The sequence below is a fragment of the Nelumbo lutea genome, chromosome 4 (assembly GCF_056320005.1).
Source record: "Nelumbo lutea isolate HS-2025 chromosome 4, American lotus-T2T, whole genome shotgun sequence".
Classification (NCBI taxonomy): Eukaryota; Viridiplantae; Streptophyta; class Magnoliopsida; order Proteales; family Nelumbonaceae; genus Nelumbo; species Nelumbo lutea.
Window position 1 is genome coordinate 23,523,775 of NC_142687.1, and position 14,045 is coordinate 23,537,819.

The window sequence follows — 14,045 nt, forward strand, 5'->3', positions numbered from 1 at the left end:
CCTGGGCTTACATTTCAGGCCTAAGGCCCACTATCTCACTCATCCCTTTTATTTAATGTTAATTTAAAAATGTTTAAATATTTTTTTGCTATTTCCAGTCATGCCCTTCTTGGTCCCTAGCCTCTTCTGCCCCTTCAACTTATAACCGATTACTTTTCCTTTAGGTATTATAACTTTATAAGTGATTTTCTTTATACATTTTCGAATCATAAGTCTACTGACACTAAAATCTAAATATCATTAGAAAAAGTGGAATTTTTTATGGTTCTCATTATTCATGGACTTAAGCTAGGCAGTGTTATATGTTGGATTCATAATTGGGTCGAGGATTCAAACTCTTGTGGTTGAGGAGCTGAGACAGGTTCATCGGGTATATAACCAAGTACCCATTACCCATTAGACAGTGGATCTGGTTTTTGCTTACTAGCACTAAGATAACAGCATAAGTCCAAGGAGCAAGATTGGAGATCAGACCAGTTAGGTTATACTTGAGTAGTTTGAATCAGCCAACCCTGGGACCAAGGGGAGGGGTGACAGTTTAGCTTAATCAAATGTTTTGTACATTGAGGAACAAGTAAAGTGGATCTAGATTTTGACCCTTATGTTTAGAGCATGAAATAGATAGAGGTTGATCTAGAATTTGACCTGCTCCCAACCCAGAAATCAAACCCTAATGAATCCGTTTTTCTCATTCAGATGTGAATATGGACTTTTTTGGATCGGATCCATATGCAATTCCCTCTAGCTACCCTAGTTTGGTTGGCTAGATCAAGTGAGATAAGCACGTCATACATAAATGTCCAAGTTGATACCGTTAATAAAGCAGTTATATTGTTGTGATTGAATTAGTATTTGATTGATTGTGATTAGTATATTTGGTTCAACGTCAACTTGTCTAATCTGTCTAATTACCTTACATCATAATGGCCCCAAACATGCTAGCAAATAAATGTAGTCAGATGACAGTGACCAGCATTGATTAATTAAAACCTGTTTAATTTTGTTAATTAGAATATCTTGATCATTAATCAATCTTCTTCTTTCTTCCTCAATTGGGCAACGCGTTTCTTCTTCCTTGACAAACAATTCAACCATCTTCTATTTCTTCCTTTCAATGAAGATGACAAACAAATTTTATATCCTACTAGCTTTTCAGCCCCCCCCCCCCCCCCCCCCCCCCCACCCACACACATAAGCTTTGGGCTAAGCTGAAGTCAAGGTGAAGGGACCCAATCTAGTCCAGCCCAACACAATTCTTTAACCACTGATGTACTCAGTTGTATATCATGCACTACAAATTTGAAAAATGGCTTCTCAGTTGGGTCAATTAGGTTTCTTCTCAACTTGGGTGAGTACTGAGTAGGTTTGGGTTAAGCCCACTTCATTCCAAACATTCTCTATTGACATCCCTCTAATTTCCATCCCTTTCTTTTGAATTATCTCTGTTCTTTGGTTCTGAAATGGAGCTTCTTCCCAAGCAAGTCTAAACTCTAAAAGAATAAACAATGGATGCAGCTACTAGGCCAATGTAAAAATATTGTAAGGTGGCAGTCAAAGAACCTCGATAGCTTCTCCATGCAACATCATATCGGAGATCTTTAAATGTTCATCACTTATTATAATTCAGACATAACACTGTGGTCGTGGTTTCTACACTTGGCTCAATGACAAATTATGAATGCATGAATGCACCATCTAAATTAATCCTTTTATATATATCCAATCAAACACCATTGAACCGGCATAAACCGTTGTCTGAACTTTGAACCTGAACATCTATGATTCTATTGCATGGTGTTGGGATTCACAACTCTCCATTTCTCTAGGATAAACAGAAACAATGCTCAAAAAATGTCAACAAAGGGAGCAAGAATGATCTGGAAATCCATCGACTAGTAAAGTCAAACTCATTGTTCCACATTCTTGGTCCAATCTATCTACAAAGGAGAAAGGTTGACCCGGATTTTTACATGATGACCCGTCTCGGCCATCCAAAATTGGTGGTTCATACCTGACTCATGACCAAACCAACCCTATGGGGTTCCCATCCCGATGAAGAAAGGTAGACTTTTTAACAATCCATGAATCATAAATGGGTGATGATACTGAATAATACAGGTCATTTGACCTTTTCTTTTAATATCCCGAAGCCAGTAATCCATAACTTCTCTCTCTCTCTCTGCTCGACTGAATCGCCACCGCCCATTTCTCTATAAAACATTCAAAGCGCTCGTCTCTCCGTCTCTGTGTAATGGTTTCTTTGTTTCTTTCATTAGTCCAGTCGTCATTCATTGCTTACTCGTAGTCCCCCTTCTCACTTTCCCTTCTCAAATACATTCATCCACAGCTACCGGCCACGGGCCACCTCCCTGGTTTCTCTCAAAAGCCAAACTTTCCGGCAATGAAAACTACAGAGGTCCTCGTCGCCCTCCTTTTGGCTCTTGTGCTGGCTTCTGTAGCTACTACCGCCAGACCACCCCTGACCTCTGCCAGCAAGACTACTACCACCTCGTCGGAGTCTGACCCACGAGTCCCTTCATCATCTACAATTCCTGTTACCTCATCACTAGTAAGCTCTCTTTCTCTCTCTCTCTCTATTGAACTGCGTTATCTTGCGTTTCTTATTTTCCTTCTATGTGAGCAGGAAACAAGCATCAAATATGCTGAATGCGTAAGTATGGAGGACAAAGAGTGTGAGAGGAGGATGTTGATGGAAGCTGATGATCATACGGACTATATCTACACCCAAGATATCAAGAGTCCTTGATGTATGCCGTTCATTTTCCTTAATTTTCTTCTTCTGCTGCTGCATTTGGTACTCCTTATTTTAAGGACTTACCTCCTTTTTGCAGTTAAAATGCCCCTATGAACACTGAAATTTTAACAGCAAAAGCAAAAAGGAGATAAGTCTTTAAAATAAGAAATGCCAAATGCAGCCCTTCTTCTTCTTCTTCTTCTTCTTCTTCTTCTTCTTCTTCTTCTTCTTCTTCTTTTCTCTCTCTCTCTCTCTCTCTCTCTCTTATCTCTTACATATTGTATCTCTTATGTTGATGTAATATATTTTGAAGACTTTGCCTCTAGCTAACACCACTATCCAAACCCTTGAAGAATTCTTTAATGCTTTCCCTCAACTTTCTGTTGAAGAATTCTTTAATTCTTTCCCTCAACTTTCTGTTTCTCACTTATGTTTTAACAAGGAAATTTATGCCAATGGTGCAGTTCAGTATGATCGTTTGTTCTTGCAGATTTTCTAAATCACCTTCATTTTCAGTGTATATATACACGAGCGATGATGGGTGATTTCAGAAAGCTTAACTGCACTTAACCTCTCCACCCGGATCTCTTCACAAACACTACGAGGTTGAATCCCAGAACAAAGTAAAAAACAAGGAAGTCGGTTGATAAATAAGAAGGAAATTGAGGATGATAAAAAAGTTACAAAGTTTTTATACCAAATCCATCATATTTGGGTTGAAATTTTTTATACCAAATCTTTTGAAATTTATCTGAAACTTTGGTGCATTTGACCATTTTCAGATAGAATAAGAAAAGAAATTATGTATATTCATATATGTAATTTCAAGTTGTTTTTCAAGGCTAAAAATAATATACAGAAATTAGAAATTTTAGTTATTCAAAGGTTTGACATAGTAGAAATATGGGTCCATACAGTCATCATTTGTGAGAAAATAAAGCATTGGATGCCAATACCACTCTTGATCGAATGATTAAGGTTGTTCCTTTTTCTATCAAAATGATCAAGCTCCTAGGCTGAAAAAAAAAAGCTGCAGCATTTGGATATAATTCAACTTTATACAGTAATTTGAACACCAAATGATTCTTTTGAGATGATGAAAGTAGTTCTGGTTGATCTACCATGCCCAGACTTTAAATTTCACTATCAGAAGCTAGCATGTGACCTAGCAAAATGACTCCCAAACAAATGACCACCACAAATAGCCTAAATCAATTTAGGTTCAAGTTCGGACTGAAGGAGACCGTAAAACATAGATCAATAGGAAAAGGAAATACTTCAACTCAGCTTTGTCAACACACCCATTCTTGAGTCGGATTGGCTGCACTTTTTTCCCTGCACTTCCATTCAGTCTGTGACATGTATTCGGTAATGGGCCAGTACTGTCACAAGCTGAATGAAAAAGTGAAGGAAAAACTCAAGAAGTGCAGAAGATCCTGACTCCACATTGTAGCTTCCTGGGGATCTGGCTGGGCTACATAAATTTTGTATGGAAGCCTGGAAGGAAATGAAACGTTGTCGAGACTCGAGAGGGCCAATATCCACAGGCCAACGCCCAGTTGTGTCATCCCAAGCCCATTCATTCATTAGTTGGGGCCCCTCACACTCATGACTCAACTGGTCTCCAGCACTTTTGGCATCCCAAATCCCAATGCATGGACACTTTTCATGATCCTTAAGATGCTTGCTTCAAAACATATTGCTCCCCATTTTCTGGGCCAACCTACCAAATGCCAGGCTGGTTTTGTGTGTTGGCATTGATGAACCATCCCCACTTGGTCCAACCTAAGTGCAATTTGTTCGTGTGAATAAACAAATGAGAAGAGTGCAACTTCTTGTTTAATTCTGTTCTGGGTTTTACTCTCTTGCTTCAGTTTTTTTTTTTTCATCTGCACTGCAAACAATCAAAATAAGGTGAAAAGTAAAACAAAAACATTTCCTTGTCTGTGCAATCATTTGGTGAGGTTAATTTTTAACAAAGCTAGTCATTTAACATGAACCAGTATTACTGAGTTCTGGGTGATCATGGCTTCAAACCTGATTTGGCCAAAGGCTCAGAACTCAGAATCCCATGGAGCGAGCTAGCCAACCCATTCATGATCCATGATTGCACATTGTTGATCTCCATGGTGTTTGGAAGCGTGGGCATTTTTTGGAACTTATTTTCAAGAAAAAAGCACTCATGCTTCTAAGACCTGTTTTTCACAAAAAAATGCTTCTGCCATGTAGGCAGTGAGCAATACTATGCTGTTTCGTAAGGTAATTTTTATCACCATTTTTCATGTATATGCTGACAGGTAAGCACGATATAGGATACACATTAATCAATTGTTGGGGGAAACGGATCACCGATGTATGAAATGCCAATAAGATCCCGATAAACAATGAGATACATGAGTATTTGTTAAAACGTCTATATGGATCCAAGGTGGGCCCAGCCTATAAGCCATGAAATGAAACTTTTACGCAGCTAGCCAAGGATATGAAATAGCGGGTGGAGTATAGAGCCTTGTCTTCCCTCTCTACTAAGATGAGTCATTCCCTTGGCTTACGGGGTGAAGGGGGAGCACGTAAAAGCCTAGGGTTGAGGCCAATGAGGGACTTCGAGAACCTACGAGGATGTGAAGGAACACTGACTTTAGAAATGGTAGTATTGTTACAGGAACCCGGCCTGTCGGGAAAAGGATACGGAACTAATCGAACTAGGCAGCGAGCCCCTACAGTCGAAGCACCGTTTTTTCGAAAAACGGCCACGGTTCCAAACATCCCTTCGCCGATTGGGCATTGCAATTTCGGGTCCAATACTGCAAAATGAAGAAACTAGTTCATGTGGGCCTAAGTTTAGTAATCTCCTTCCACCAGCCTCCAAGAATAACGGGTTTAACGGCCAAAATTGTTTCCGCGTGTATAACCGTGGTCTGCCAATCCATCCATCTGTTTCCTAACTAATTTCTCTTGGGTTCTTCTCTTCTGAAGTCTGCAACACATTCATCAGATTCTCATCCTATATAAGGCGTTGAGGTGCAAGTGAAGAGAAACCCAGTTGGGATCTCCTTGTTTTCTTTTACCGGGAAACCATAGAAAGGCAAGAGAATACGATGGATCTTCCTGTACAGTGCTTGATGGATATAGTTTTGGCAGGGATCTCTTTGATTATTGGTTTGGGAATCTTTGTATTCATTGCTTCAGTTCTCTGCTCTGCTGTTTTTCTACATAAAGCCAAGGATGTCTCTTAACTTGGAGTAGGTATTCTCTTTAGAAATTATTCATTTGGGTAGTCATTACTCGTGTAAGATTTATTAAGCCAAATTAGCTAGATTATGATTAAAATAAAGGCAAAGATGTTTTTCTTCTTTGATAATGTGTGAGTTTTAATGGGTTCCCGTCGATTTTAGGTGTTTTCATGATTTTTCTCTTGTTTAGTTGCACTTTCCTTATCTCGTTCCGTTCTCAGTGAGAATCTCTGACTTGGAGAGATTGTGGAATACTATCTCTTCAATCTGATATGGACGTTGTTTTAGGAGATTCGTCTGTTTTGATAAACTTTTCTTTCTTAGAACTCCATATTAACCAGTTAATTGTATTTTGTGGCAATTTCAATTTTATGTGCGGAATTTCGTATCTTTGATGATGCTTCCTCTTTTTTATGAAGAGTCAATGGGCCCTGAGCTTCTAGTTTGTGGATGTGCATATTACAAGAGAGAATAATGTAGAATTGGGAATAGGGTGAAGCAGTGAAGGAGGAAACTCAATTTTTTAAGAGTCGACTGAAATAGAAATTTTAATTTAACCAACGAGACTACGAGAGTACTTAATCTAACAAATAAAATGAAGAGAGGTTTAAGATAGTTGCAGGCTTGCTTGCAGCACCAAATATCTTGAAATACTGGAAAAAGGATTTTTGGTTAATAGGTAAAAAATGGGAACTCATTACACCATAAGCAGAAAAGCAGCAGTAGATCATTTTTGGTTTCTCTGCTGTACGTGGCTTTTGATGTTGAGTGTTTGCTTGCTTAAAAACTCAAAACCATTGAAAAGGAATTAAAACTAAATTAGTATGTTATGTTATAGCTAAAGAGTTCATATCAGTTCTAAAATCATCTTTCATGCTTTTATTTCTGTATGGTAGTGATTACAACTTTGTGTAAAGGATTGAACCTAACCTTGGTTGGAACAAATTGGGTTTGGTCCAGGATTATTTCTGGCGGAGTGGTCATCTGCTACCTTCAGTTAAGATCCCTGCTTTTAAACAAGGACGTTCTGGAATCTCGAATGAGACAATGGCAATTAATTAGAAACAGTTTTGTTGAAGCAACAAAAAGGGAAAATAAGCTATTTTCTGACACATGGTCGAGATCATGGAGCATCGTGCCCCGTTTGCAAAATCAATATGGGATCGAAGCATCACCATGGACCAAATTACTAGGCATTAAGTTCAATAACCTGTGACAGTTTAGGTTGATGGTTGTCTGCAGGGGATGCAGTTGTTGTAAATCATTAATGCATATAGATGTATCACCGACTGGGTAATATTTTCCATGGGAGTTTCTAATTAAAGCAAATGATGTAATATACTAGCCTTTATGAGCAGTTGAACATTTGAACCGTGATTAACTGGTTGGGTTTTCCATCCTACAGTCATACCGTTGTTAGATTAATCCTTTGCAGAATCTAGTGGAAACTTGAAACTAGATGTTTATTCTTCTTTAAACAACCCGATTGGCAACTTGTTACCTTTGATAATACAGGGTTCCGTCTCTGTGTGTGTGTCTGAGAGAGAGAGAGAGAGAGAGAGAGAGAGAGAGAGAGATGCCGATTTGATATATAAATTTATCGAATCCACACTTTGCAGAAAGAATACATCTAAAAAAGCAACTGGCTCATTTCCTTTCTTTGGCCAGTATGTATACAGAGTATTTTTCAAGGATTTGTATACAACATGCATAAATCATTTATTTTCCCAATATATGTAAATAGATTAGGGATTTTTATACGGAACAAAAACTGAAATAGATAGAACCTGTTTCCTACTTATGTTGTCCTATGCATCTCAAAGTGGGTAAACCCACCCTCAAATTGACTCATCTGATCATTCGATGCCACAAGGAAATCTCCATTTCTCCTTCAAATCCTTGAATTGCCATCAGCAAAGAAAAATAAAATGATTGAAAGGTCAGTTCGTGTCAAAGGGAGCTTAGATAGTCTTTCATCAGTGTGAAGATAGGGTTGGTGTTGAAAGTTCCCTCCAGTCTCTCGAACATGATTCCATCCATTCTTGCTTGAACTCCATCAGAAAAAGTCAAGTCTTGCAACAATTCTTTAACGGTCCTGTCCACACCAATTATGGAATTGCCAATGCCACTTAAGATCTCTGGCAAGGTAGGTGATGGTCTTGACAGCTCAACTAGTGAGACCTGGGACCCCATAAGAACATATTAGAGGGGGAGAAGAAAAGGCATTATGAAGACAGCATACAGATGGTGGCATAATAGGGCATACTGTGCACCCATTAACTTCAACGGAAAATTAATTTGAATGGCATTTATCCATGACAAATAATCAAAACCGACTAAAATAGTTATTTGACTTTTGATCAATGGTAAACATCATTTGTAGTCAAGGGTACGTGGTATATTTCAAAAGAAATGGGGGTCTTTCATACCGGCAATATTCTATCATTCCCTTCATCATTCTGATAAAAAAAAACACATTAGTGATTTCGAAAGAGGATAAATAAAACATTAACCAAATATATTTGATTTCAGTAAGTGTCCTTGCCAGATTTTTGGGTACTACAACTCACCCTTGAGAGTTATGGTATGATAAAGAGAGATGGGTAGTAATAAAGGGAGATATGTTGTTTTCTATATGGCAGATATTCCAGTAGTAGTTATCACAATCATACTTGTTCAAAAACAGGGACAAAAAGCAGGTGAATGTCCGAATAAGGAAAATCTCAGCAACCTCCTGAATCCATAGATAGCTGCAAGGCTACAGTTCTTTTTTTTTTTTTTTGTGGGGGTGGGGGGGGAAGAGGATGTATGTAAGGAAAGGATTTAGGAGAAGAAAGTGCTACAAAGTTCAAAGATCCTAACTCTTGAACAACAGCAGGAAGAAAAGATGAAGGTCTACAAAAAGGAAAAAAAAGGATGTGTTAATTGCTCCAAGATAGTTTACTGAACAAGCTTTCTCTCTATCAGGTCTTTACAAAGGAGATCAAATTTCAAGAAGTTCCAGACAGGAATGGAAAGGAATCTTGGAATCACAAACAACCTTGCACAGAAACAGATAAGTGGAGTGGAGATATCCTCACGAAAAGGACATTCTCTACCAAAGAGGCTGAACTGAAAACCATATCTTTAACATACTATGAGAGGGACATTGATATTTGAGAGTAGCCCCAAATTCCCTTCCTTGATGAGATGGCCTGAGTCTTCCCCCCCATGATATCCTTGACCTATCCTCTTGCTTGAACTTCAGTTTCTCTAGGATTTTAAGTAAAAATGCAACCCATGTTTTTGCAAAGAATAGAGTCAATTATGTATTCTGAAGACAATGCCTCCCAATTTCCTTTTGTTTTTCATCGCTCTCTTTCTACATCTCTCTTGACACCTTCCTTTTGCACTAATAATTTTTTTTTTACTGCAGATTGGTTAAAAAATTTGTCAGCAACCAACCTGTCTATCTTGGGGTATGTTAGCCTTCTGTTTCGCAATAGCAACAGCTCGAGAGAGACCACCTATAGCATCAACCAAACCTCGGGAAGCTGCATCATTGCCAGTCCATACCCTCCCTTGAGCAACATCCTCCATCTGATCTACCTGGTTAACCAAAGATTGAGACTTTCACCGAATGATGGCTAAGAAAGGAAAAAAGAGGATTTTCAAGATAAAGATGGCTAGCATACATCCATTGATCTTGAAAAGGCTGCTTTGTCTCGAAACTGTTTATATGCATTCTGTGCAGATTTGGCAAAAAGTTCTGCCTCATCTGGTCTGTGAGTAAAATTTTGCTTCCCAATCAATAGTTGGACCAAATAAGAAAATAAACAATGAAGAAAATAATGATCATACATGTCTCAAAAATTAAGGGTCTCTATCCTGTTTAGAACTGTTAATGTAGTCATGCAGAAAGAAATACTCAAATAGGATTCCAGTATTCATACATGATGCTGACAAAATAGTTTGAACATAGGAGCCATGCAATTTTGAATTGTCAAGTTTGCATGCCAATTTCTTTAAATACCTATTACCTATGCATCTCCGTGGCTAACAAAGCAATAGAAGCTACCTACCTGAAAGGGCGTTGTTCAGCTGCATTGAGCTCAGCATATTTTCCTCTTGAAATGATCTCCTTATTGAAGCCAATCTTCTCATACAGATTACCCAGATTAAATTTTCCTACAATCAAGAAACATCAGAATATCAATATCTGCAGCGTATTGTAACAAAACAGGCCTCAAGTAGAATAAAGAAAACTTTGACCAAAATTTTACTGCAGCAGCAGATTTTGCATATTACTAGCAAGTAAGGAGCTACTTATGGTTTTGTAACAGATTAGTTCATTTTAAGAGAAAATGGAAGAAAAATGAGAAAATTATACAATTGAAATGTTCAATATTCATCAGAAATAGTGAGTCAATAAATATATACAATTGAATGTTATCATCATCGTCATCATCATCTAAGCCTTGTCCCATCTATATGGGGGTCAGTTACATGAATCCTGTTTAACCATTCCATTCTGTTCAGTGCCTTATCCATTGTTAAATTATGGGCACTAAAATCATTTCTTATTACTTCCACTCTAAGCCCCTTTCAGTTTGCCCCTATCTCTTATAGCCCCTTCAATTTGTAATGGATCATTTTTTCTAACAGGTACTGTAGATGGTCTTTTATGCACATGATCAAACCATCTCAATCTACTTTCTCTCATGTTATCACCAACTGGAGCTACTCCTAGGTTCCGTTTTATGACTAACCCTGGCCTTGTTTTTACATTCATCCATCTAACAATTAAAGGTAGTATATGGAATCAGAAATGAGTAGAAACAGTATTTCTACCAATGTATCTGTATATCTTCCTTTTGTGCATGGTAAATGTAGGAAAATGGTACAGATGTAATGAGAATTGTAGTAAAGTAATAAAAACTATGAAAAGGATGATTTAATATTTTTTATCAATGAAACTTTGATTATAATAATATGTGAAAAAACATTACAAGTTTAATTTGATTACAAGGATGATTTAGTACACTTTTTTTTTATGAATAATAATAAGTTTATTTATTCAGAAGCAAATTAGAGTGAATTCATACATCATCCCAACGAGAGGCACGAGCTGCAGCCCCTCCTTGAAACTTATAAGTATAAACTAGGAAAGAAAAACAAGAATCACAACTGAGCCAAAAATAATTCTTCCCTATTTACCCCTTGCTTAGTTAACACATCTGACAAGGTATTTGCTGATCTCCCCACCCACTGTACAGTGACCAACATATTCCTTGTCAACTAACTAAATTTCTTCATTTCATTCTTGTATCGCCACATAGCCTCTTCAGAATTTTTCAACCAACCCACCACCACTTTGGAATCCCCCTCGATTATTAGGTGTTGTACCCCCAGCTGGTTTGCAAATTAGACCCCTTGAACAGCAGCTAAAAGTTCTGCCTTGATGGAATTCCCAATTCCCAAAGGACCTGAGTAGAGCAACAAAATCTCTCCCTTCTCATTTCTCAAAGCACCCCCCACTCCAGATAATCCTAGATTACCCATGTTGCTTCCGTCAAAGTTCAACTTAATTGAGCCTTCGCATGGAGGAGACCAGCTTGTAATTGATTTGGCCTTTAAAGATGAACACCTTGCTACTACTGACCAATTTCTCCAAATGTCATTAAAGGAGAATTGATGAAAGATTTCCAAGGTCTTCAGCCAATGTATTGCCCTGTTTAGCACACAGTCTTTCAAATCTTGGCTGTTCCTTTCCTTATCTTGAAAAATTCTAAGATTCCTTTCTTCCCAAAGAGTCCAAGTCAAGGCAGCACGAGCACATCTCCACATAATTCTCCCTATTTTTGTAGGCCAAAAAAAGGTAGAATGGTTGAAGAGCATGTGAACTTCTGCTGGTAGACTCCAACTACCCCCAAACAATGAAAGTAGCCAAGCCCAGAGGTCTGCAGAAAAGGGACAAGATACTAATAGATGGTAACAATCCTCACTGTAAGCTCTACAGAGGATACACCAATTAGGAGAAATACAGAGAAAAGGTCTTCTCTTTTGTAGGTTGTATAAGGTGTTTACTTTCCCATGGAAAACTTCCCAACAAAAAGCCATAATTTTTGGAAGATTTGGCTTACACCAAATTTCTTTTGACGAAAAGGGTTGGTGAGTAGGAAGTTGAGAGATGGACTTGAAAAAAGAAGCACAAGTGAAAGTTCCATTGGGTCTAGGAGTCCAAACCCTCTTATCTGGCTTGGAGGGATCCAAACAAACCTGATTAAGACACCCAAGCAACAAAGAAAGAGACTCAATTTCAGCATCCCTAAGTCCTCTACAAAACCCAAAATCCCAAGTAGGATCTAAGGGTGTTCCCAAAGGTGAGACAAATTTTGAGACCACCTCTTTTTTGTACAAAGAAATAGAAAAAAGTGAAGGGAACAAAACCTTTAACGGTGAGTCTCCTACCCAAATATCCTCCCAAAAAAGGATAGAGTTGCCAGAACATACTTCATACCTGATAAAATTGAGGAATTGAGGAAGGGTGTTGTGAATAGCCTTCCAAGGTGCTGCTAGGTTAGCTTGCCTCGATACACCAGCATCCCATCCATTCTCTGACGTCCCATGAATGCTTCCCACCACCTCATGCCACAATCTCTCTCTTTCCAAAGGCCATCTCCACAACCATTTCCCTAATAGAGCTTGATTTTTTCTAGTTACCCTCCCAATTCCCAAACCCCCATCTTCTTTACTTCTGCAGATAATTTCCCAATTAACCAAGTAATCCTTTCTCTCTTGTCCCGGCTCCCGTAAGAAGTCTCTCATCAACTTCTCCAGCTTCCTAGCTTCCCTAACTGGTATCCTAAAGACAAACAAATAATAGGTAGGTAAGTTAGCCAAGGTAGCTCTTATTAGGGTAATTCTTCCTCCTAAAGATATATAGTTCCTCTTCCATGAGACTAATCTCTTCTCAAACTTTTCTAACACTGGGGTCCAAAATCTACTCTCCCTAGGATTTGCCCCTAAAGGAAGCCCTAAATATGACATAGGCCAAGCAGAGGTGGAACACTCAAGACACTCCGCAATAGCCTCGACCTCCCCTACCTCCAAATTTATACTTGCTACGCAACTCTTTTCCAGATTTATTCTCATATTAGAGACACTTTCAAATCCTTTTATTAGCTCCTCTAGGTTTGTTGCCTTTTCACTAAGACCTCCTTCACAAAAAATCATTAGGTCGTCTGCAAACTGAAGGTGGGTGACGGCGACTTGGTGTGTGTCCCTATTCTCCAACCCCTAATGGCATCTTCGTTGTCAGCCTTGGTAATAATCCTACTAATCACATCAGCTACTAAGGTAAAAAGGAAGGGTGAAAGTGAATCCCCTTGCCTGACACCCCTGCAAGCTGGAAAAAAATCCCTCACCGTACCATTTACCAGAATAGAGTAGTGACAAGTACTGATACACCCAAAGATCCAACTACACCACTTGTCCCCAAATCCACCATTTCGCATAACCTCTAATAGAAACTCCCAGTCCACCAAATCATAGGCCTTTTCAAGATCCAATTTACAAATGAATCCCTTCCTACTAGACCTTTTCATTTCCTCCACACACTAGTTCGCAATTAAGATCTGATCTGTTATTTGTCGCCCTTGAATGAAAGCCCCCTGAGTTTCACTAATGATGGTAGGGAGGATTGTTTTGATCCTCAACGAGAGCACTTAAGCCAGAATTTTATAGATGCTTGTCACCAGACTAATAGGCCTAAAATCTTTTGGGTGGTTGGCATCATTCTTCTTAGGTATCAAAGCCAAAAAGGTTGCATTAATTCCAGGGCTTATAGTGTGATTGTCTGCAAATTCCTTAAAGACTTCAGCTAGATCCTCTTTCAACACCTCCCAACAGTCTTGATAAAAACCCATTGTAAAGCCATCTGGACCCGGAGCCTTGGATCTATCCATTAGAAAGACAACTTTCCTAATCTCTTCTTCCTCGAAATCCCTTTCCAGCCACCTTGCCAACCCTTCATCAATTCTTGGCCAATCCACCCTTTCCATGACTGTTCTCTCACT

At 38.7% G+C, this 14,045-nt stretch overlaps 1 protein-coding gene and 2 long non-coding RNA genes across 3 annotated transcripts in view; 2 read left to right on the top strand and 1 right to left on the bottom strand.

Annotated features, from left to right (window-relative positions):
* Positions 1 to 2,145: 2,145 nt before the first annotated feature.
* Positions 2,146 to 3,085, top strand: LOC148854625 (uncharacterized). Its single transcript, XR_016113370.1, has 2 exons — positions 2,146 to 2,569; positions 2,645 to 3,085. It is a non-coding gene; the product is annotated as an uncharacterized LOC148854625 (long non-coding RNA).
* Positions 3,086 to 5,300: 2,215 nt separating this feature from the next.
* LOC148854626 (uncharacterized) lies at positions 5,301 to 7,369 on the top strand. Its single transcript, XR_016112865.1, has 2 exons — positions 5,301 to 5,997; positions 6,949 to 7,369. It is a non-coding gene; the product is annotated as an uncharacterized LOC148854626 (long non-coding RNA).
* Positions 7,370 to 7,559: 190 nt separating this feature from the next.
* The window catches only part of SPPA (signal peptide peptidase), a 45,729-nt gene continuing 39,243 nt past the window's right edge, over positions 7,560 to 14,045 (bottom strand). The window contains 4 exon segments of the mRNA XM_088984207.1: positions 7,560 to 8,169; positions 9,433 to 9,576; positions 9,663 to 9,750; positions 10,050 to 10,155. Coding sequence (XP_088840333.1) covers positions 7,939 to 8,169; positions 9,433 to 9,576; positions 9,663 to 9,750; positions 10,050 to 10,155 — 569 coding nt within the window. The 3' untranslated portion in view covers positions 7,560 to 7,938.